The sequence below is a fragment of the Gossypium hirsutum genome, chromosome A08 (assembly GCF_007990345.1).
Source record: "Gossypium hirsutum isolate 1008001.06 chromosome A08, Gossypium_hirsutum_v2.1, whole genome shotgun sequence".
Taxonomy (NCBI): Eukaryota; Viridiplantae; Streptophyta; class Magnoliopsida; order Malvales; family Malvaceae; genus Gossypium; species Gossypium hirsutum.
The window spans coordinates 1,275,534-1,296,276 of NC_053431.1; the positions used below are offsets into that span (position 1 = coordinate 1,275,534).

The 20,743-nt window shown below is 31.2% G+C and overlaps 5 protein-coding genes across 8 annotated transcripts; all 5 read left to right on the plus strand.

Annotated features, from left to right (window-relative positions):
- The first annotated feature begins 2,288 nt into the window (after positions 1-2,288).
- On the plus strand, positions 2,289-4,947 carry LOC107938393 (probable diphthine methyl ester synthase). Of its 3 annotated transcripts, none has more exons than XM_016871533.2 (7): positions 2,289-2,488; positions 3,155-3,306; positions 3,393-3,517; positions 3,778-4,007; positions 4,138-4,177; positions 4,259-4,350; positions 4,434-4,947. In XM_016871533.2, the coding sequence occupies exons 2-7, from the start codon at positions 3,157-3,159 to the stop codon at positions 4,652-4,654; spliced, it is 858 nt and encodes a 285-aa protein (XP_016727022.1). In that variant the 5' UTR covers positions 2,289-2,488; positions 3,155-3,156; the 3' UTR covers positions 4,655-4,947. The 3 variants fall into 3 exon arrangements, with proteins under 3 accessions (XP_016727022.1, XP_016727023.1, XP_016727021.1); XM_016871534.2 differs by having other exon boundaries at positions 2,290-2,451; XM_016871532.2 differs by lacking the exon at positions 2,289-2,488 and adding an exon at positions 2,495-3,056.
- An 840-nt stretch (positions 4,948-5,787) lies between these two features.
- On the plus strand, positions 5,788-8,354 carry LOC107938370 (BURP domain protein RD22). Of its 2 annotated transcripts, XM_041075518.1 has the most exons (5): positions 5,788-5,945; positions 6,025-6,133; positions 6,470-6,529; positions 7,001-7,114; positions 7,545-8,354. In XM_041075518.1, exons 1-5 carry the CDS (start codon positions 5,907-5,909, stop codon positions 8,222-8,224), a joined length of 1,002 nt encoding a protein of 333 aa, XP_040931452.1. In that variant the 5' UTR covers positions 5,788-5,906; the 3' UTR covers positions 8,225-8,354. The 2 variants fall into 2 exon arrangements, with proteins under 2 accessions (XP_040931452.1, XP_040931453.1); XM_041075519.1 differs by lacking the exon at positions 7,001-7,114 and having other exon boundaries at positions 5,789-5,945.
- On the plus strand, positions 8,342-11,711 carry LOC107938365 (protein RAFTIN 1A). The gene is made up of 5 exons (XM_041074660.1): positions 8,342-8,396; positions 9,774-9,869; positions 10,139-10,321; positions 10,414-10,902; positions 11,134-11,711. Exons 1-5 carry the CDS (start codon positions 8,342-8,344, stop codon positions 11,709-11,711), a joined length of 1,401 nt encoding a protein of 466 aa, XP_040930594.1.
- Positions 11,712-18,954: 7,243 nt separating this feature from the next.
- LOC107938364 (uncharacterized) lies at positions 18,955-20,481 on the plus strand. The gene is made up of 2 exons (XM_041075520.1): positions 18,955-19,548; positions 19,698-20,481. The coding sequence occupies exons 1-2, from the start codon at positions 19,096-19,098 to the stop codon at positions 19,767-19,769; spliced, it is 525 nt and encodes a 174-aa protein (XP_040931454.1). The 5' UTR covers positions 18,955-19,095; the 3' UTR covers positions 19,770-20,481.
- LOC121204582 (BURP domain protein RD22) lies at positions 19,913-20,365 on the plus strand. Its single transcript, XM_041074661.1, has one exon. It carries the CDS (start codon positions 19,913-19,915, stop codon positions 20,363-20,365), a length of 453 nt encoding a protein of 150 aa, XP_040930595.1.
- Positions 20,482-20,743: the final 262 nt, after the last annotated feature.

The window sequence follows — 20,743 nt, forward strand, 5'->3', positions numbered from 1 at the left end:
TAATGCCGGAGCCCATGTTTTCTTCCAAATTCAAGGCCTTGGCCACTTCTAGATTATCCATCTAGATCCTGACTCTCTTATACTCTTTATTTAACAAAATGAGAATGCCATCAAGAATACCCCCAAAGTTATGCTTCCAATGGTGAACACCTGCCTAGATAATGTGTGAATCTCAGGATCCAATTTTCATCCCGATCCTGAACCACTCCACCCGCTGAGGCATTTTCGGAGGCTCTTGCCACTGGTCCATCAGTAAATAAATGCACCCACTCATGTGAAAAGTGATGATGAATCACCTAAGAGCTTGATCTATTATTGGTCCCAAGCAGGAAAGGCTCAAAATGTTAGGCCCAACTGAGAGAGGACTTAAGAACATCATAACCCCTTCAATTAATATTTTGGAAGATGAACAAATTCCTATTCTTCCAAAGTTTTTGTTTTTGATTACTCCCTTTCAAGTTTTTTTACATTAAAAGCTACTCAAAATTTATTTAAATCAACGATTATTTGACCATTTGTTTATTTAAGTTTTATTTTAAAAAAAATATGTCTATTATACGTTGATAATAGTAGTAAGAATAATCGTAAAACAAAAAAAAATAAAAATTCCCCGATTTTGCGTGAAAAAACAATAATACAAGAAATTTGTGGCAATTTTTTAAAAGGTTAAATAACTCTTTCAATAGAAAAAATTTAGTCTTTTAAAAATTCAACTTGTACGGTGTGACAAATTGATGGAAAAGAAAGATTTAAGGAAGACTAGTGTAAGGAAGAAGATGAAAGAAAAGAGAAGAGAGAACGAGAAAAAAATAAAGAAAGAAAGGAAAAAGAAAATTAAAAAATAAGTAAAAAATAAATTGATATAACGGTGGAATAGATGATTGAGTGACCATTTTGATTGATTTCTTCAATTAAGGTGACCAAATTAACAAAGAAAATTTGGGATAACTAAAATAGGAATAACTCCCGTTTAGAGTGATTAATGGGATAATTTACTCAAAAAATTAAGGCTTAAAGTATGATTTAGCCCTTAAAAGTATATCACTTTTCTCACTTAGTACTAATTTTTTTTTAGCTTAGATTGATAGATAAAGTTACACTCTCTTAACCGGTTTAGTCCAACGGTGTTAACGGTGTTTAAAAAATGATTGATATGTGGTCAAATTAGATTTCTCTAGCTGGCACTTTCAACCAATTACAATGTATGGCTTCCTTGTTTATATTTATTTATAGATTCTACGAATTTTTTTAAATTAAAAAATAGATTTTTTTAAATTAGAAAATGATAAAATATATCAATATAATTTTCAAAAATTTTAAAAAAACCCTCAAAAAGTTTTATTTGAATTTTTAGTAGAAGGGGAAGAAGGGTTAATGTAACTTTTACTCTTTGAACTTAACAATTAGGTCCACATTAGTATCTGTACATTTTATTGTTCATTTTGATATCGAACTTAGCAACTAGGTCTATTTTAATCCTTAAATTTGACAAATGTAAAAGTTTAATGATGTGACACTTTGATATTGTGTCACATTATCATTTGAAAATTTTAAAAATATATTTTTAAAATTTTATGTGATGATGTTACACAATATCAAAAAGCTACGTCATTAAATCTTGATAGAAATATAGAATCTAAATCTAGGAACAAAAATTAACTTAGTTGTCAAGTTCAATTAGCAAAGTGTACCAAAAAATATAAATACCAACATGAATCTAATCCCCAATAGAGGTGTTCATGGGCCGGATTGGGCCCAACCATAATTTTAGGCCCGTTTGCTAGGCTTGAACCCGACCCGACCCAAAAACGCTAAAACTCGAGCTCAGCCCGTCAATATTAATTTTTTATATTATTTTTATATAAATTTAAAATATATATAATACATCCAAAAATACTAAAATAGTAACAAAATTCACAATAAGAGTTATACAATATTCAAATAATAACAACAAAATAATAGCAATAGCAAGTGAAATAGTAGCAAAATAGTGAAAAAAAAAAGAAAATAGCAACAAAATAACAAGAAATAGAAAAATCAAACAACCGTGCATATTTGGGCTTATCTAAGACCTAGCCCGTTTTTTAAATGGACATTATTATTTTAACATAACTCATTTTTTAGCTCTATATTTTTATTTTTACTTAAACTCTCTAAATTTTTGAGCAGACCTTTAGACTGGGCTAGGTGCCCGGCCCATGAACAGGTCTAATCCCCAAGGACTAAAATTTATATTAGCCCAAAAAAAAGTGTTTTATGACAACGTAAGAAATTAGAGGGAAATATGTGTAAACTAAAAAAAAACATATTTTTATTTCTTTGGCCGCCAGAACCCAAATTCAGTGCTCGCTTCCTCCTTTCTTTCTCACACATCTTTCGTTCAATTCATTACCTCTTAGTGAAAGTAGCCGACGTTCTTCCGTCAGAAACTTCCTCTCTCGTCGGCCAAAAGTAAGGGAACGCTTTTTCTCTTGGTTTTGGAGTTCAAGTAAGACCATTTCTTTCTTATTTAGTGGGAATTTATTACTTTAGGGATGGTATCTCATAGTGTATTTTCTTATTAATATACAAGTTTATCAAGTTGAGAGAAAAGTTTAGTTCATTTATGCTTCTGGGTAATTTGCTTTTTTATTGGTTGCTTTGTTTTTGTGCTGAAATTGTGAAAATCAGGGTTTTTTTCCCCATAAAAGAAGACCCTTTTTTCATATTAAAGAACTGACTTGATGTTGTTAACAATGGGTGTAAGTTGTTTTGAGTTTTCAATTTGGCGTTATAAAGGAAATGATTGATGTTTCTAAGGTAGTAAAAGGATGATTTTTTAGTGGGTTATTGAGGCAAATTGGTGTTGCTGTTGATTTTAGATAAAAGCTGGTTTAAGTTCTATGTAGATTTTTGAGCTATATATTTGGCCGAATTCAATGTCAAAATGATTCTTTTTCGATGCTTCGAAGTAGAAAATTTATAGCCAAGTTGCTGTAGCTGTTCGAATTTATGGTGAATGTTTTAGCATGAAATCTGCAAGTGTGAGAAACAGAGAATGGAATTGATCATCTATGGTATACGATGATATACTTAATCCTTTTTAATGTTAAAAAATTATCGTCTTAATAGTTCGATAAGATTCGAGCTAATGATTTATTCTGGTTATCGACAGAGATGTTATACATTATAGGCCTTGGATTAGGGGATGAGAGGGACATTACTCTAAAAGGTTTAGATGCAGTGAAGAAATGTGAGAAGGTGTACATCGAGGCCTATACGTCTCTTCTATCCTTCGGTCTTTCTACGGATGGCTTATCCACTTTGGTATTAAGAATATTCTTTCTTGATATATTTGTTATCTTTGAATTTTCAGGATTGTCATTTGTGCTCGAATTTTTAAAAAATGTCAGGAGAAATTGTATGGGAAACCGATTATACTTGCGGATAGAGAAATGGTTGAAGAAAAAGTAGATAATATTCTGTCAGAGGCTCGTGGATCCGATGTTGCTTTCCTTGTTGTTGGTGATCCTTTCGGGTATAATCATAGTGTCTTTCCGGTTTATGATAAGTTATTTGTATGTCATATGCTCTCGTTGATTTTCATCATGTGCTCTTTCGAGTATATATATGGAATTGCTTTTCTTTATTCTATTTGCATATAATCGTGGTCCTTTTCTTTTGTTGGAGATTCCAAGTGTATTGAGCTTCGATTACATCAGTAGTCTTTGTTCACCTCGAAATCTTTTTCTTAGTTGCTTAGCTTTCTCATTAGGCTTTTGATCGGGATAATTGCAGAGCCACAACACACACTGATCTTGTTGTTCGAGCAAAGACAATGAGGGTTGATGTCAATGTAGTACATAATGCATCCGTGATGAATGCAATCGGAATTTGTGGATTGCAGCTATATCGTTATGGGGAGACAGTTTCAATACCATTCTTTACTGAAACATGGAGGCCTGATAGCTTTTACGAGAAAATTGAAAGAAACCGCAATCTTGGATTGCACACACTCTGCCTTTTAGGTGAGGTTGCTTCATACCAACTCCTGTTTTAAGGTTTTTAATTGCACATTAACTTATGGATTTACGGGCTATTGTTGTATGCTCTGCCTGATTGGGGAGTCTTAAATTGATCATTCCCTTCTTCCTACAGATATTCGTGTAAAGGAACCAACATTGGAATCATTGTGCAGGTCGGTATCAGATGTTGCAGCTCGTACTGTTTTTTTTTAACTATGTATTATATTTCTCGTTTTTATATCGTATTATTCCAGGGGAAGAAAGCAATATGAACCACCAAGGTTCATGACGATAAACACTGCCATCGATCAGCTCTTGGAGGTTGAACAAAAGCATGGTAAATCTGGTGAGTACGAGGATATGACCCTCCAACGATCTTTAAAATTACAATTCCAGTAAAGCATAGTTTATGTTTACTTTGCATTGCAGCATACGATGAAGACACGAACTGTGTTGGGTTTGCTCGACTGGGAAGCGAGGATCAGATGATAGTTGCAGGCACAATGAGACAACTTCGTACAGTCAATTTTGGGGAACCTTTACATTGCCTCGTCATAGTAGGCAAGACTCATCCGGTGGAAGACGAAATGTTGGAGTTCTACAAGATTACAACCGAGAATCCAGAACAGAAAGGCAACGGGATCCCTTGAATCTTCCTCCTGGTGTGGATTCATAGGTTACTGTTTCTTTCGAAATCTATATTGAGCTTTGCTTTTATTTGGTTCCGAAAAAAAACAATTTTACGGTATGCATGTTTGTGGATTGAGACCAATATATACCTTGGTCTTTATCTACATTTTTGATGTCTGGAAATGAAAATGGAACACATTTTGAACTGTATTATATCAGTTTGGACTGATTTGTAATACTTTTTACTCATTTTTATTTTCTAGAGCTGTGTTAGTTTTCCTTTTATTGAAGAACTTATAATACATTTACACAATCAAATTTGTGCCCCTCTCTCTCTCTCTCAAATTTTTCTTAGGGTAAATTGCACCAAATGTCATTAAACTATTAATAAGTTTACATTTTAGTCATTCAACTTTAAAAAGTTGCAAAATGATCTATGAACTATTCGAAAGTTTATATTTAATATATTTTTTTAAACTCCAGCTAGCAAGCTTTTAAGCGATGATTGGTACGATGGATTAGTATCCATTGATGAGTAAAATAATATATTTTAAATCCAAATCGATTGAATAGTCAGTGTTAAAGATTGGAGAAGAAAGTTATTTGGATTTCGGTTTGCAAATTTATGACGTTTAAAGTTATTTCATGGAAAAAAAATTGTATAAAGGGAAGAAAGGTTTTCAATTGGTGTAGGTGGTGCGAATGAAGCTCACACAATAACGATTTTAATAGTTTAATGACTTAAATGAGAACTTTCGGATAGTTCAATGAACATTTTGTAATTTTTAAGTTGGGAGGCAAAAATATAAACTTACTAATAGTTTAGTGACCTTGAGTGTAATTTACCCTTTTCCATAATGTTATGTGATTAATATTTTAATAATCGAGGCGTTCAATTTATCAACATGATTGTCCCTGTTACACACCCAAAGTTTAAACACCCAAAGTTTAAAATCAATATGATGCTTCTATTATATCAATCGAAAATAAAATCCATCAATATACATATTTAAGAATTGAAATTTTTTTATATAAAACAAAATTTTCAGCTGCATAAATTTTAATATACACAACATATATGCATGCCATACTTTCAGCTGCAAATTTCAATGAATGAAAAACTTTGGTGTATATATACATCACAACATATACATGCATGCCAATTTTTCAGCTCCATTCTACAATAATTTATGAATATACCATTTTGATTGGTATATAAATATTGTTCCATTCTCATACCAAAATCTAAATAAGCTTACCATTCACATTCCAATGGCATTCCACTTCTTTCTAGTCCTTGCTTTACTCAATGTGAGCTTTAATTTTCAATATTTAGTATTAATTTGTTTTAATTAGGCTCACTTTTACATTAATGTGTTGTTGTTTTTAGATTGTATTTGCAAGGAGCCATGGTGCTATGCTTGAGGAAGATTTTTGGAAATCAATGTTCCCAAATAATCCAATTCCAAAGGACTTGAAATATATTTTACCATCACCTGGTTTGTATTCAAATCTCTATAAATATTAAAATTTTTATTAAGTCTGGTGTCACGAGTAAATCGGACATCAATTTAATTAGGTAATGACGAAAAACCCTTATTTTACAAAGTAAATTATATTATTTTGAGTGTGTTTTTTTTCATTTTACATCTTTTATATGGAATAATAAAGATACACGTGTAATAGGATTTGAACCCAAGTTTCTGTAGTTTTCAACGTTTGTATTTTACTATTAAACTAAAACATCATTTATTATTTACATCATTTTTTATAGAATATAATTGTTACAATTTTTTTTTTACCCTTATCATTTGTGTTTTGTATTTTAATTTCAGTTGAGGTGTCTAATTCCGAAGAGTTAAGCACCAAACGAAAACATGGAGATGAAAACTTAGGTAATAACCTTGAAACTGCGAAATTTGAATAATCTCATTATAGGTTTTGATCATATCTGTTCATTTTGATATAATGTCTAGAAATACTCATAGCGCCTCCCCAACTTATAAATTAGAGGATAATGCACTTTAGCGCACTCGAATTCACGTTCTCTTTCATTGGCAACAATGTCCAAGCCAATCGAACTAAAACTCAATTGACATCAAAGATAAATTATTAATGTTTCAAATTTTAAATATAATATTCAATTATCTTTTTTTTTGTATTATTCATGTCCGTTTTACGGTCCATATTCGAGGTTCGTGACTATTCCTCTCAACAATGTTGGCTTCAAAATTTAATCCTGTATTTTTCCCTTAAAAATACAATATGCCTTACCATCGCACCCATATAACATTCAATTATTTAAACAAAATTAATTAAACTTTTAACATTTAGAATTTGTTTGTAAATATTTTCATGCCATTTAGGCAGCATCGATGGACCACTTTATAGATATGAAGACCCATCTATAGGATTAAAAATTCCAAACTCTCAAAATTGCTATTTGCGAGGAAATTACATAAATGGGGAATCAATTAAAGGTAAATTATTTGATTTAGATAGTATAAGCATATTGATAAATTTAGTTTAATGTTTATATTTTCTATCAATTTAATTGTTAATTTTTTTTTAGTTGAATTTAATTCTTAACTTTTAAAAAATTAGTCAAATAGTTGTTTTTAATGGAAATAATAATTAAAATATTAAATTTTAACATTGTTAGCGCGACAACTCGCATGGAAGTCCATGTGCACATCATATTAACATAGCATCATTTTTTTTAAAAAAGCAGCATGGAATATAAGTAGACTGTCATGCCAGCTGCCATGTTTAAAAATTTAATGTTTTAATTAATATTCTCATTAAAATGAAATTTAAATAAAAAAATTAAATTGACAAAAGATGTAAACATTAGGGACTAGATTTGCATACTTTTTATATCCAAAATTTATCTATTTGAACTGAATTTAGGGAAAACAATCTCTGCAAAAGGCCACCAAGAGGTCTCTATTGAATCAGATAATATTACTTCAATCAATGAAACTACCGACATCTTTGAAAAGGATCTACGCCCTGGTAAGCTTGTGAATTTACCAAGTCTCATTACAGCAGGTGATAGAACCGAATTTTTAGCTGACCGAGTTGCCAAGTCAGTTCCCTTTTCAAGTGCCAAATTGCCTGAAATTTTGAACCATTTCTCGTTAAAACCTCAAACAAGGGAAGCCAACACCATTAATGAAACAATCAGAGGTTGCGAAAGAGCAGCCATTGATGGAGAACAAAAGTTTTGTGCCTCATCATTAGACTCCTTCATAAATTCAAGTATCTCGGTGCTGGGGAAAGAAATCCAGCTTCTATCAACCGAGCTTTCCAAAGAAACAAACAACCCATTATTTACAAATAGTAAGGGAGTACAAAACATGGGAGAAACCGAGCTTGTCTGCCATAAGAAGAAGTATCCACGTGCTGTATTTTTATGCCATTCCATCATCAAGACACCAGTGTATAAGGTTCCATTGATGGGCAGAGATGGGCAAATGGTAATGCTTTGGCGGTCTGTCACAAAGATACATCGGGTTGGAACCCAAAGCATATGGCATTTCATCGTCTCAAAGTTAAGCCCGGAACTGTCCCCATTTGTCATTTCCTAGTTAGAGATTCCCTACTTTGGGTTTCCAACTGAAGATGTCTTCAATGTCTCTTTGTTTATTTTAAGTGTGTTTGTATTTCCATAATCTCTTATGTTATTATGAATATTCAATAAGAATATGACTTTATCAAGTCTATTTGCGGAGGAGCTACCACCAAAACTTGGATATTTTGGTACTTAAATGTAACGATATTAACTTTTTAGTGTTTAATTCAGATTTTAATGTTAACTAGTGTAAGTTAATTGTTAATACGGTTATGGTTTGAATTTTCATTATTTTTTAACAGAATAAAATTAGTTTTAAGTATGAATTGGTTTAATTTACTACATACAATATAATAATTGTGGTTTTTTTTTCGGGTTTTAGTATTGATTTCATGAAACTTGATTATCAATATTATTAGTTAATTATGATTTTTCATCAAATCAATCCCAAAACTCGAAATAAACATTTAAAACTTAACACTATTATCTTAGAGTACTAAAATGTATAACTTTTATCAAATATAGGTACCAAATTGAACAAAATAACATAAATTTTGCATTAGAGAAAATGTTAAGCCAAAATTTAAACAAAATTCAGAAGAAAATTTTCATCTATATATATTAAGTTCATTTCTGTTACGCATGTACTTTAATAAAAAACATAGGTACTTAATATAGACAAAAAAAAGTTTTAAGTGCCAAATTGAATATAGAAGCCAGAGGTACTTAATTAGGATTAAAAAAAAACCTCAAGTATCAAATTGAAAAAACACAAGTACCAAAATGAGCATTGAAGCCAAACTCAAATACTAAATTGAGAAAAAAAACTCGGGTATCAAATACAACAATTGGAAACCAAGCAATAAAAACAATAGCTTAATAATAAGAAAACATTACTCTAACAATGAAAATAGTTTACTATAATTTATAATCTATAAGTCAAAAGGTAAACTCGACATGCCCATAATTTCTTATAATATACTATTTGGTACTTGAATTTAGTTTTAATGTTTAATTTGATACCTATTTAACTTCAACGTTCAATTTGGTATTAAAAAAGCATACTCTAATAAAAAAAACATAAGTATTTAACTGAGATAAAAAAAGGGTCAAGTACCAAATTGAATATTAAAGCCAAAATTAGGTATTTAATTGAGACTAAAGTATTTAGGTACCAAATTGAATACTGAAGCTAAACTCAAGTACCAAAGTGTATATTAACCCAAAGAAAAAGAACTATCCTCTTACTGTGCAAATTGTAGAATAATAAATGCTGATAATTTCAATGAATGTTGACTTTTGGTTGCTATTTTTTTATTGGCTATCCATTGACAAAAAATATGTATGGATGGGTATAAATATATGTAGCTTATTGCACCAATTTCATCCCAAAATCTAAATGAGCATACCATTCTTACTACATTCAATGTCATTTCATTTCCTTCTAGTCTTTGCTTTACTCAATGTGAGCTTTAATCTTCAATATTTAGTATTAATTTGTTTTTATTAAGGCCATTTTTTTACATTAATTAATTTATTAGTTTTTTCTCAGATTGTATTTGCAGGGAGCCATGGTACTGTGCTTGAGGAAGTTTATTGGAAATCAGTGTTTCCAAACAATCCAATGCCAAAGGCATTGAAAGATATTTTACCACCATCTGGTTTGTATTTAAAGTCTATTTTATTTTGAAGTGATTTGATAAAAAAATGTAAATTTAAAATTTAAAAAAGACGAGAAAATAAACAAAAAAATTAGAATAATTTTTTTGTAAAGTTGGAAAGTCAGAAAATCATTATACCTTAAATAAGACATGACATGACGACATTTTCTTAAGCTTGGAGCTGAAAAAATTCCACCCTTGTGTAATAATCCTATATAAGGATTGAAATATCTTAATGTTCTAAAATAGATGTTACTTGAACATTTCAGGCCAACCTGAAACTGCAAAAGTTTCTAAAAGCAATCATGGAAAAAGATTTGAGCTTAGTGGTAGTGAAGGAGATGAAGAAGATAAATATAATGATTTATGGGGGTCTAAGCTTAGTGGTAGTGAAGGTGAAGAAAGTGGTGAAGATGCATATGTTGATGATTGGAGGTCTAAGCTTAGTGGTGGTCAAGAGGCATATGCTGATGATTGAAGCTCTAAGCTTAGTGGTAGTGAAGGTGAAGAAAGTGGTGAAGATGCATATGCTGATGATTGGAAGTCCAAGCTAGTGGTGGTCAAGAGGCTTATGCTGATGATTGGAGCTCTAAGCTTAGTGGTAGTGAAGGTGAAGAAAGTGGTGAAGATGCATATGCTGATGATTGGAGGTCTAAGCTTAGTGGTGGTCAAGAGGCATATGCTGACGATTGGAGCTCTAAGCTTAGTGGTAGTGAAGGTGAAGAAAGTGGTGAAGATGCATATGTTGATGATTGGAGCTCTAAGCTTAGTCGCAACCATGGAAATGGTGAAGATGCATATTTTGATAATTGGAGGTCTAAGCTTAGAGGCAACCATGGAAATGGTGAAGATGCATATTTTGATGATTGGAGGTCTAAACTTAGTGGCAGCCAGGGAAATAGTGAAGATGAATATTTTGATACTTGGAGATCTAAGCCCAGTTCCAATAATGGAAACGAAGAATTTGACGATTGGGACCATGATTTTAGTGCCCGTCATGGAAATGGAGAAGAAGCACTCAAAGAATCCAAAGGTAAATTCATCGTTGTGGAATCCTAAAATTTTATCAATATTGGATGAGATAATTTCTCATATATGCATGAAAACTTAATAAGTTAAATATGAGAATCAAGTTATACTTGGGCTCATGCATTCTTTTTATATCCAAAATGTAGGGAAAATGGTTTCTTCAATCCATGAAACTATCTACTTCTTCCCAAGGGATCTACGCACTGGTAAGCTGGTGATTTACCAAGTCTCATAGCAGCAAGTGATAGAACTCCATTTTTGCCTGACCGAGTTGCCAAGTCAATACCCTTTTCAAGTTCCAAATTTCCTGAAATTTTGAACCATTTCTCGTTAAAACCTCAAACAAGGGAAGCCGAAATCATGAAAAGAACAATTGGAGTTTGCGAAAGAGAAGCCATTAATGGAGAACAAATGTTTTGTGTCAGATCACTAGAGTCCTTCATAGATTTAAGTATTGCAACGCTTGGGAAAGAAATCCAGCTTCTATCAAACCAGCTTTCCAAAGAAACAAACAACCCATTGTTTACAATTGCTAGGGGAATGCAAGACATGGGTGAAAACGAGCTTATCTGCCATAAGGAAAGGTATCCACGTGCTGTATTTTTCTGTCATTCCATCAACAAAACAACATTGTATAAGGTTCCATTGCTGGGAAGAGATGGGACAAAAGCTAATGCTTTGGCAGTTTGTCACAAAGATACATCGGCTTGGAGCCCAAAACATATAGCATTTCAGATTCTCGAAGTGAAGCCTGGAACTGTCCCCATTTGCCATTTCCTTGCTAAAGATACCCTTGCCTGGGTCTCCAACTGAACAATTATAAGATGTTTGGAATAAGTGAAAATGGTCTCTTTCTTTGTTTACTTTATGTGTGTTTGTATTTCAATAATCATCTTATAAGATGAGTAAAGAAGCTTGTATAAATGGCATAAATCATCACTCAACTTTCGCAAATCTTCTATTGTGGTGCATATATTTCCAAAATGTTGATCTTGATAGCTAAATTTTCATTCGGTTTATCAATGTGGTACCTCCTCGTAACACCATTAATCTTTGTTAGTGGTATTGTAATATGACCAACAAAACCGTACGTATGGCACTTTTTCCCATGTCATCATTTTTTTTGTCAATTTTAAAGGATTAAAAAATAATTTACCTAAATTGAGATTTTGCTTTGACTAGAATTTTTCTTTAATCTCTTTTTACTTTGTTTTAATTTTGATTTTAATCCCCTTTATTCAAGACTTCAGAAAAGCATGACACACAGGTAATTGGTTTGAATGTCAAAGAATGTTAAGGCATGATCTTATGCTAGAATAGGGAAAATGGCATGAAATCTCAAATTGGTACGTGTAATTGGGGGTCAAAGTGTCATATGCAAATGTTGCAATCTTTCTGTAATATTACAGTGTGTCGTCGTGACGAGCTTGATTGTCGTTGCGACGAGCATCCATTGTCGTGACGTCATTTTTTGCATCGTTGGGATGAAGAAACTTCTCTAGACTATGTCAGGACACCAAAAATCGCATATTCTCGACATGACTGCTGAGTGGCTTGGGCATGTTTTGAGACCTTTGCAAATAAGTCATTATTTTTATATAATAAAATTGGAGGCCTTAAACAAATACAAAGTGTTTTGAAAATTTACATGACTTGGTTTTCTACATTGAATTTCAGTATGGTAACTTCAATTTCTTAAAATATTTTATTTTGATGTTTGCAAATTTTACGAGTTAACCCTTAAACTTCGATTTCTAGTTAAATGAGTTTTAAATATCGTTTCGAGCTGAAGTTTTCACCAATGGTTTAAAATAAAATGCCTAATATACTAGTGGGACTAAATTCCTTGAATTACGAGTTTTCGCTTGTTATGTGTAAAATGACAGTTTTACCCCTTTTCTTAAATTGCTAATTTGTGTTAGTCGAAGCACGATTTAGGCTTGCATGTTTATAAGTACTTGATTAAGCATGATTTGATGGTCTGATGGTTGGTTTTATGGTGTGTTTGGATGACGGTAAAAAGAGTCATGTAAGTGGCTAATGTGACGTTTCGAATTTGGGTCAGTCCAGCTAGCCGGGTTTAGGGTGCCACATTTTACATTTCAATACCAACTTCAATGCTTACTCATTTGGCCCTTATTATTCGAATATAGACATGAGAATGGATAGCCAGATCTATATAACAAGTAAATCCACAATCCTTTGGGAATTGAGAATTTTTTTTTTTGGCTATCTCCAATTACCCGGCTATGATGGCTTTGAGTATTTGCCCATGATCCTCAAGGAATTGGAGCTAGTAATTTATTATACTGGTGACCCTATGACATGCCAACTATACTCGGATTACGTCTAACATCGTTTAATGGGGCATTATCATCATAATCACCATTGTCACACATATCATAATATCAATGTATCAATATTTATATACATATCAAACACAATTTCGAATATTCATCACATATTTCAACTATCATCACATCAAATCCATCATTCAAAGTTTATAAAGGAAAGATACCATTACCTCGATGTATATTCATATTAGATTATAATGAAAATTTAGTTTACAAAAGCAATTTGAAATGGAATTATAGAAGCACAAACCGCAGTAACTATTCAATGTTCACCTTTTCTTTTCCCTTTGTCTTTGATGTTTCGCCGTCATCTTTCACTGAGTTCGATAATATAGTTTCAAAAGACTATCAGTTTTTCAATCAAATTCACATATTGACATTAGTTAAACATAAATGTATTTTTATTCATTCTAGTCCTTATAAGCCCTATTAATCTGATGGCTTATAACCTTCGATTTTCCCAATTGAATTCAAAATCGACTTTATAAATATAGTACAAGGGGCTCCTATTATCATTATTTAAGATTAGACCTCAAAATTTCTATCCTTTACAATTGAGTCCTTAATAATACATAATTAATCAAATCATTTAAATTAAGTCCAACATTATTTGAATACTTCTTATTATATTTGTAGCATGTTCGAGCCATAAACTAGCTAGTTTCTAACATACATGTATTCTAATCTCTTAACATTCAAGTTCCTAAAACTCCAAACAATGGAAATTGAACCATAATTCCATTAATTCAATGATCAAGCAAATGGGCTTTAAGGATTTAGCATTAGCAATTAAAAATTTATCATTAATTCACGAAGAAGACTTAACAATTGCCTTAATTATGGATCGGTAATGGTAGAAAGCTTGAAGAAATTGGAAGAAGAGAAAATAGTTTTTCTCTTTCATCCCACTATATATATATATACATGATTAACATGGTGTTTAATTTAGTTCACTTAAGTAATATTACCATGGATTCACAATGGTTTAATTACTCCTAAAGTCCTTTGTTAAATTGCCATCTAAGACCTTGCTAAGTCATAAATCACTTACACTCATTTTGTCACATAACAATTTAGTCCTTGTATTATTTTTAATAATTGATTTAATTAATCAAATTCACTAATTTGACCCCCCTCAATTCTGTAACGTAATTGTTCTATTATAAATTATTTAATAATATGATTCATTAAATTCAGTTCAAAACCGAATTTTTCAACACCATTGGAAACCAAATCGTTACACCACAATCTGGGTTTTCAAACATGGGTCAAACACGTCCACAAAATCATTTAAGTCATTGCCAAGTTGAAATGGTTGAAAAGATTTCCAACTCCAAATAAAGCAAGTTATGTTGCCTGTTGAAGTGTTAGCCGAAGTAACCACTTTCGTTGGCAATTCGACAGCTACTTAAAAAAACATTTGCCTCAGTAATAAAACCTCTATCAAGGTTGAACAAGCCTTCAATATCTACAGCACAATTTCATCTTCACAAAGTAAACTTTAATCCATCTTGATGTGCTTAAATCTCATCAAATCAATTATCCTTAATATAATGATACAAAAGATCGTAAATTTAGTCCATCTATTCTTGGATTGCACATCTTAATATACAAGATAAGTAGGTTGTACAGGAATCCTTGAAAAGTCTTGTCCGATTCAATCTCTTATCCAATAATAAACACAAGATTAACTGCACAAAATCTTAAAAAATACAAGAAATATTTTGATCAAATGTACCGACAAATAAGACAAATTATAAGTCGACATAATGATAACTGAAATGAGCACTTCCACTGACACATATTCAATCACTTCAAGCACTTACCTTATCCATGCTCATGCACCATAAAAAAAATTCCATTTTCTCTTAAAACAAACCCCATTCTCTCTAAAAAGTATGCCTCTTGAAAAACTGTCATTTCCTTATAAAATTACAATTATTTTAAAAGTCATTTCCTTGAAGAAGTCAACTATAAAAGCGGCAATGTCAAAAGATAACATCATATGCAAAAACAAAGTAGCACTATTTTTTAAGAAAAGAAAAAGGTCAACCAATGTTTTCCATTTCTCTTGACAACAACTATTTAGTATTTAAGTTTTACCTACTTTTTTATATAATTTCTCACTAATCTTTAAATAGAAAAATAAATATATTTTAACATATTTAAATTCACGTTTTTCTGCATTAACAATAATAATGATACCAATTGAGTTAAAATTCAGTCGACAGATTGACATTCTTTTAATGTGATATTTTTTTTTCTTTTTCTTTTTTTTTGTCTGATATGATATTTGCATTTGACAAAAGTTATATATTTTTTTTATACCCAAATGCAATAATGTTAACTTTTTAATATTTAATTCGAGTTCTAGAATTGGTTGAGAAAAACTATTTGCTAATATTATTAGGTTTGTATTTTCATTATTTTGTTCATAAAATAAAATTAATTTTAATTGCGAATTTATTTAATTTTTTAAATAATTGTGATTTTTTTGAGTTTTAAAAATGATTGCTAATATTATTACTTACTTATGATTCTTCGTTAAATCAACCTTAAAACTTGAATTAAATATTAAAAATTCGGCATCATTATTTTACTAAATTATATAACTTCTTGTCAAATAAATATATCACATTAGACAAAAAAAAACCCACAAATATTACATTAGAAAAAAAAAAGGTTAAACTCAAATATAATACGATAGATTAATCCGAAATGTAAACAAAATTCAAAAGAAAAAAATCTATATATATATTGATAATATTTTTTATTATTGATGATGAATAAAATTATAATAACCCGTCGTGCGGAGACTCAATATTATGGTATTATTTGGTATATAAGTTGATTAAGTTGAGTCGGATAAAGTGTGTTATAAAAAATAATTTTGCAAAAAAGAAAAGTTAAATGTTAATTATAATCCGGTTTAAAGACAGATAGAAACCAAGAAATAAAACAATAGCTTAGCATTTAGAAAAAATTTCTCCAACAATGAAAGAAAAGTAATTATAATTATAAGTCAAGGGAAAATTAGACAACTAATGTCGATAATTTCTTTAGAAAGAAGGGTTAATATACCATTTTGTAATTGAGTTTAGTTTTAATATTCAATTTGGTACCTGAGTTTTTTTCTCAATTTGGTACTTGAATTTGAATTCAACATTCAATTTGGTACCCAATCCAAACAAAATTATGTGACCCAATAAATATTTAACGCCTGCGCTTTAATAAAAAATATAGGTACTTAATAGAGACAAAAAAATTAGGTACTTAATTAGGATTTGTTGAGTAATTTTGTGTATGTCTCATTAGAGGAAACATTCAGGTATTTATATATATTATCATTGTTCATGACTTAATCCCACTATTCATAGGACTGACATTTTAAGTAGGCCTCGAGCATGTTGGACATGTGTACCGTTCCAAGTTGCATGCTAGAGTTCGCAGTCTCCTCCATGCGAACTCCTTGGGTGTACGCGAGCTGGGACCGCGAACTCTTTTCGACTCCTGCAAGTTGATACCGCAAGCTCCTTTCAACTCGTGCGAGCCAATATCATGAGCTCCCCTAACTGTCCTCTCACTGTACGTCTCGTGTGCATCCATCTAGTGGGGTCTGGTCGGGTCGCGAGTAGGCAACCCGAAGCTTATTTGGATCTCGGGTTGGTGCCTATTACTGTATGACAAGATTAAAAGTTAAAGTAAGCACTGAAAACAAACTCAAGTACTAAATTTAAATAATAAAAAACTCAAGAATCAAATAAAATATTAAACCAAACCCTGACACTAAATAGTATATTAAACAACATAAAAAGAAAAGAAAAGAAAAGAAAAGAAAAAACTATTCTCTTAGTATGCACATTGTGAGCTAATAAAGGTTGATAATTTCAATGAATGTTGACTTTTAGAAGCTATTTTTTATTGGCTATCCATTTACAACATATATGCATGCATGGGTATAAATACAAGTAACTTATTGATCTATTTTCATACCAAAATCTAAATGAGCATACCATTCTTACTACATTCAATGGCATTCCATTTCCTTCTAGTCTTTGCTTTACTCAATGTGAGCTTTAATCTTTAATATTTAGTAATAAATTGTTTTAATTATATGGTCACTTTATTTTGTATTAATTAATTAATTTATTAATTTTTTTAGATTGTATTTGCAAGGAATCATGGTGCTATGATGGAAGAAGTTTATTGGAAATCAGTGTTCCCAAACAATCCGATGCCAAAGGCTTTGAAGGATATCTTACCATCATCTGGTTTGTATTCAATTATCTTATTAACTCTCTTTTAAAAAAACATTTAATTGTTTATTATAGAGTTTGGAAACACTTTTTCGTCGAGATGTCTAATTTTGAAGATTTAGATTTTGAGTTTAAACTTATCTAGAGATTTCGATGCTTCAACTAATATGCAGGGAAATAGTAATAAGTATATAATTGACGACACTCTTAAAAGTGAGTCCATTCTAGCACAAAAAAATAATATATCGATATAAAAAATGTAAGTTTAATCATTTGTGATATTTTAATGACTTTATATTTACATTTGTTATTTTTTTCTTCTTAGAAAAAGTAAGGTATTTAAGTGTTTAACCTAGAGTTTAGACCGTTTTTAAACATTTTTGCTTAGTTAATGTTATAAATTATATTGGGGTATTTTCAGATCCATCTAAAGACTTCAATGGTCCAACTAATTCACGAGGAACTCCTGTAAATAATGATAAGTATGTTACTGATGACGTTTTTAAAGGTGAGTCTATTCTCGCACACAAAAATAATTTATCTATGTGAAAAAGATAAGTTCAATCTTTTATGTTATTTTAATGATTTTATATTTACATTTATTTTTTTTTCTTAAAAAAGAAAAAGGTATTTAAGTGTTTAACCTAGAGTTTAGACACTTTTTTAGTTGTTCAGTTTTGGAGATTTAAATTCAAGAAATTGGATTTGATGTTGTAAATTATAATAGGAAATATTTAGATCCATCTGAAGATTTCAATTGTCTAACAAATTCACAAGGAACTCTTGTAAAAAATGATAAGTATGTATTTGATGACACTTTTAAAGGTGAGTTCATTCTCGTACAAAAATTAATATATTTATAGTAGAAATAAAAACTATGGATTTAGAATATAAATATGTGTTTAAAAATGACATACAATTAATAAATAATGAAATGTATGGTCTGAAACTAATTAATAATAACAATATATAAAATATGTACGATATTAAAATTAAAAAAATAGATTAACTTGTGACACCAACTCAATCAAATACATTTATTAATAAGAAATCCTATCACACGCGTATGCGTGTGGAACTATAGGTTTAGAATATAGATGTGTGTTTAAAAACAACATACAATAAAAACATAGGCATATATTTATTGTTTTTTAATTGAAAAGACTAGGGTACTATCGAATAATATAACTTATTTTAAATATGAAAAGTCATTTTTGTAGGCTATTAATTGAGTTGGTGCCCAGTTGACTCGTTATACTAACTCAATCAGGGATTATATTAATAGTATAGACAAAATTTATAGAGTCAATAAACTGTGAATATTAAAATAAAATAAAATAAAATAAAGGCTCGAGTGAGTGGTCAATTTAAATTTTTTTCAATAAAAGTGAATTGGGCTCAAATCTCATATGCATAAATTTAATCTTTCTAAATAGTAGTATACACATAAAAAAAAAAGAAAAAGAAGAAGATAGATTCAATCATTTGTGTTTTATATTTTAATGTTCTAAAATAGCTGTTACTTAAACATTCCAGGCGAATCTGAAATTGCTAAAGTTTCTAAAAGCAATCATGCAAAAGAAGTAGATGAAGGAAACGGTGATTGGAGGTCTAAGCTTAGTGGTGGTCAAGAGGCATATGCTGATGATTGGAGCTCTAAGCTTAGTGGTAGTGAAGGTGAAGAAAATGGTGAAGATGCATATGTTAATGATTGGAGGTCTACGCTTAGTAGCAACCATGGAAATGGTGAAGATGCATATTTTGATGATTGAAGGTCTAAGCTTAGTGGCAACCATGGAAATGGTGAAGATGCATATTTTGATGATTGGAGGTCTAAGCTTAGTAGCAACCATGGAAAGGAGGAATTTGATGATTGGAGCCATGATTTTAGTGGCAGCCAGGGAAATAGTGAAGATGAATATTTTGATACTTGGAGATCTAACCCCAGTTCCAACAATGGAAACGAAGAATTTGACGATCGGGACCATGATTTTAGTGTCCGTCATGGAAATGGAGAAGAAGCACTCAAAGAACCCAAAGGTAAATTCATCATTGTGGAATCCTAAAATTTTATTAAAATTGGATGAGATAATTTCTCATATATGCCTGTAAACTTAATTAGTTAAATATGAGAATCAAGTTATACTTGGGCTCACCGCTCATGCTTTCTTTTTATATCCAAAATGTAGGGAAAATGGTTTCTTCAATCCATGAAACTATCTTCTTCTTCCAAAAGGATCTACGCACAGGTAAGCTGGTGAATTTACCAAGTCTCATAGCAGCAAGTGATAGAACTCCATTTTTGCCTGACCGAGTTGCCAAGTCAATACCCTTCTCAAGTTCCAAATTTCCTGAAATTTTTAACCATTTCTCGTTAAAACCTCAAACAAGGGAAGCTGAAATCATGAAAAGAACAATTAGAGTTTGCGAAAGAGAAGCCGTTAATGGAGAACAAATGTTTTGTGTCAGATCGCTAGAGTCCTTCATAGATTTAAGTATTGCAACGCTTGGGAAAGAAATCCAGCTTCTGTCAAACCATCTTTCCAAAGAAACAAACAACCCATTGTTTACAATTGCTAGGGGAATGCAAGACATGGGTGAAAACGAGCTTGTCTGCCATAAGGATAGGTATCCACGTGCTGTATTTTTGTGTCATTCCATCAACAAAACAACAGTGTATAAGGTTCCATTGGTGGGAAGAGATGGGACAAAAGCTAATGCTTTGGCAGTTTGTCACAAAGATACATCGGCTTGGAGCCCAAAACATATATCATTTCAGATTCTCAAAGTGAAGCCTGGAACTGTCCCCATTTGCCATTTCCTTGCTAAAGATACCCTTGCCTGGGTCTCCAACTGAACAATTATAAGATGTTTGGAATAAGTGAAAATAGTCTCTTTCTTTGTTTACTTTATGTGTGTTTGTATTTCAATAATCATCTTATAAGATGAATAAAGATGCTTGTATAAATGGCATGAATCACCCCTCAACTTTCGCAAATCTTCTATTGTGGTGCATATTTTCCCAAAATGTTGATCTTGATAACTAAAAGTTTCATTCGGTTTATGAACGTGAGACCTCTTCATAACACCCATAATCTTTGTTAATGGCACGGTAATACACCCTTAACTAACCTGTTCATGGGTCGGGCCACCTGGCCCTGTCCAAAGACCCGCTCGAAATGTGAGAAAGTTTGGGCAAAAATATAAGCTCGAAAAATGGGCTTCGACAAAAAAA

What these genes read in the sequence shown, in the direction of transcription:
- LOC107938370 (XM_041075518.1), top strand. Translation starts at nt 5,907, where the DNA reads ATGGCATTCCACTTCTTTCTAGTCCTTGCTTTACTCAAT. An exon ending in TAGTCCTTGCTTTACTCAAT is followed by an intron (nt 5,946 to 6,024) that starts GTGAGCTTTAAT and finishes TGTTGTTTTTAG; the next exon opens with ATTGTATTTGCAAGGAGCCA. An exon ending in AAATGGGGAATCAATTAAAG is followed by an intron (nt 7,115 to 7,544) that starts GTAAATTATTTG and finishes AACTGAATTTAG; the next exon opens with GGAAAACAATCTCTGCAAAA.
- LOC121204582 (XM_041074661.1), top strand. Translation starts at nt 19,913, where the DNA reads ATGAAAAGAACAATTAGAGTTTGCGAAAGAGAAGCCGTTAATGGAGAA.
- LOC107938364 (XM_041075520.1), top strand. Translation starts at nt 19,096, where the DNA reads ATGAAGGAAACGGTGATTGGAGGTCTAAGCTTAGTGGTGGTCAAGAGG. An exon ending in AGCACTCAAAGAACCCAAAG is followed by an intron (nt 19,549 to 19,697) that starts GTAAATTCATCA and finishes TCCAAAATGTAG; the next exon opens with GGAAAATGGTTTCTTCAATC.
- LOC107938365 (XM_041074660.1), top strand. Translation starts at nt 8,342, where the DNA reads ATGACTTTATCAAGTCTATTTGCGGAGGAGCTACCACCAAAACTTGGA. An exon ending in ACCAAAACTTGGATATTTTG is followed by an intron (nt 8,397 to 9,773) that starts GTACTTAAATGT and finishes TTGTATTTGCAG; the next exon opens with GGAGCCATGGTACTGTGCTT. An exon ending in GAGGTCTAAGCTTAGTGGTG is followed by an intron (nt 10,322 to 10,413) that starts GTCAAGAGGCAT and finishes GATGATTGGAAG; the next exon opens with TCCAAGCTAGTGGTGGTCAA.
- LOC107938393 (XM_016871532.2), top strand. An exon ending in GCACACACTCTGCCTTTTAG is followed by an intron (nt 4,008 to 4,137) that starts GTGAGGTTGCTT and finishes TTCTTCCTACAG; the next exon opens with ATATTCGTGTAAAGGAACCA. An exon ending in ACATTGGAATCATTGTGCAG is followed by an intron (nt 4,178 to 4,258) that starts GTCGGTATCAGA and finishes GTATTATTCCAG; the next exon opens with GGGAAGAAAGCAATATGAAC.